This window comes from Octopus bimaculoides, unplaced genomic scaffold (genome assembly GCF_001194135.2).
Source record: "Octopus bimaculoides isolate UCB-OBI-ISO-001 unplaced genomic scaffold, ASM119413v2 Scaffold_270954, whole genome shotgun sequence".
NCBI classification, from domain to species: domain Eukaryota; kingdom Metazoa; phylum Mollusca; class Cephalopoda; order Octopoda; family Octopodidae; genus Octopus; species Octopus bimaculoides.
Window position 1 is genome coordinate 1,281 of NW_026324230.1, and position 2,670 is coordinate 3,950.

The 2,670-nt window shown below is 35.3% G+C and overlaps 1 protein-coding gene across 1 annotated transcript; it reads left to right on the forward strand.

Moving 5' to 3' along the window:
- The first annotated feature begins 419 nt into the window (after positions 1–419).
- Positions 420–2,664, forward strand: LOC106883178 (lactosylceramide 1,3-N-acetyl-beta-D-glucosaminyltransferase). Its single transcript, XM_014934097.2, has one exon. The coding sequence runs from the start codon at positions 1,056–1,058 to the stop codon at positions 1,950–1,952; it is 897 nt and encodes a 298-aa protein (XP_014789583.1). The 5' UTR covers positions 420–1,055; the 3' UTR covers positions 1,953–2,664.
- The last annotated feature ends 6 nt before the right edge of the window (positions 2,665–2,670 follow it).

Sequence of the window (2,670 nt, forward strand, 5' to 3'; positions counted from 1 at the left end):
ATTTGTAACATCCACCCCTAGGGGTCAGCCACACTTAAGTGGCAATATACTACACTTTATCGTGCAGTTACTGTTAATACTTCATTTAGAGAATTAACATTGCTTATATATATATATCTTTATGCATATATATCTTTATGTATATATATATATTTATGTATATATATATATTTATATATATATGTGTATATATATATATATTTATATATATATGCATATCTTTATGTGTATATATATATATATTTATATATATATGCATATCTTTATGTATATATCTATATATATTTATATATATATGCATATCTTTATGTATATATATATATATATATATATATATATATATTGGCTAAACTGGCAATATGACCATCCCCAAGTACAACAACATATATATATATACGAGGTCTTATCAATAAATAGCCAAACTGTTGCCATAGTAATAAAGCTAAAGGATGCAGAGTGAAGCTGCTTGAACTTCTCTGTGCATGCACAGTAAGTTTGAACGTTCTATCTCACTTTCGCTGTTTACAGCAGTGCTTGGAAGGAAGCTGTGTTGTGTGTGATCATTGCATTTAACCTTGACAGTGAAAGCTGTCATGGCAATACTCGATCAGAGTCTTGCACAAACTTGCACAAACTGTATGGAGAGAAATCTGTGAGCCACACACAAGTGTTCCGCTGGGACGATTTGGCAGGAACCGGTAAACCCACGGACTGTACCAAGTGCCACTTTTTGCATTGGAATGGTTTTTACAGCTTGATACTCTTCCTAACGCCAATCAGCTGTAAAGGACATGATGGCAATGATGCTTTATTATTTCCAGCAGGCTCAATGAAAATGTTGAATATGTAAAGCATTCTTCATTGGCTTACGTGTCCTTTCCGTTTTTCTAAAACGTTCGCTTTTGGTATGAAGGAGATTTGACTATTATTTCTAGTGGATCGAATAACTACACACACAGCTGTATTTGCTTTTATATATTGTTGTTTCGTTCTTTGTTAAATTTTAAATTTAATACCCTAATTATTATTATCTTTCTATTTCAGATCTTGTAAATATGCGAGTACATAAAAAAGCTATCTTAATTTTCTTTCTGATGGCATTCTTTGGGTTTATAATCTATAAGATGTCACACTCTTTCAATCCGACAAACCCACATCAATACAAACGTATGTGGGGAGAGGATGAAAGACTGAACATCGTATTTTTATTTGCTGTTAAATCCTATCCAGAAAATTATGAATTGCGGAAAGCCATACGAGAAACATGGGGCACGTATATAAACCCTAGCTCAAAGAGTAAGATATTATTTTACATGGGACAATCTTCACGCCCTGAAGTTAACATCAAAGTTGCTGAAGAGTCCAACCGATTCGAAGATATTTTCCAGGGACAATTTATCGACTCTTTTGAACGTCAGAGCCTGTGTACTTTAACTGCTTTTAAGTATATCCTAATAACATATGCTCAAATTAGATTCTTATTTAAGGTTGACGATTCAACATTCATTAACATCCCACACCTCATACGTGTTCTGAAAAGCAATGAGTATTTACTACATAACTTTATTATGGGCCGAGTCATGAACTATACACAGCCTCAGCGAAACAAGAAGTCACCGTGGTACGTTTCAAGGAACGTATATGCATTGGATTTCTACCCAAATTACGCACAGGGATTCGCTTATCTATTTAGTGGGAACCTAATACAGCATTTCGTTCAAGCATCATTCAAAGTTCCTCTCCTTAAGATTGAGGACATTTTTGTAACTGGAATTTTAGCTCAGAATCTCAATGTGAATTACATACACAGCACGAAGTTTGGTATACCAGAGGATAGTTGTGAAAACAGCCACTACATAGCTATACCATACTTGTACACAGTCGAGGATATGAAACGAGCTTACATGTCCGTCGAAGCCCCAAATGAAAGGTGCGCTGAAATCAAAAGATGAAAAAAATCAACATTTAAAATGTCGCGTTTTATCTGTCTATATCTATGTTTCGATATCTCGATTGATTTGAGAAGAAATAGGAAATAATTCGCGAAAACTGCGTCATGGGAGATTACTTCTTACATCATATTTATAATGGTCAGTTGAAGTTACGTCCCTTTATACATATCCAGCCATAACTCTCATCTCTCAGCTTCTCTCTCTCTCTCTTTCTTTCTTTCATTCTCTCATCATTACTCTTTGCCGATGCAAATCGTTGCTGTTTTTTTATTGGTCTACCACTTCACGTCTTACAGAAATCAATATTTCAAAATTCCAGATCTTTTGTGAGGAACAAAATAATAAACATTTCCCCCCCCCCCCCACAGTTCATGTGCATAAGGTCGTTTACTTCATCAACAAACTGGTTCAGTTGAAATGATTGCCACCTTTCTATCTTTTAGTTGTTTTAGTTACGCATAAGCTACACGAAGCAATTACCGACAGCATCACCATAGCAACATGCTGGCAAACACTGTGCTTTAGGGTGCGAGCTAGCAAAACTGTTAGCGCGTCGAACAAAAACCTAAGCGGCAATTTTCTACGGTTGTTTACCTTCCGAGTTCAAATGCCAACTAGAACTTTATTGCTAGGGCTAACAAAGACATGGGATAGGACAGCAAATGCGAGCTTTGTGTCACGGAAAACGTAAATATCATCAAATCAAAAGGTAATATTT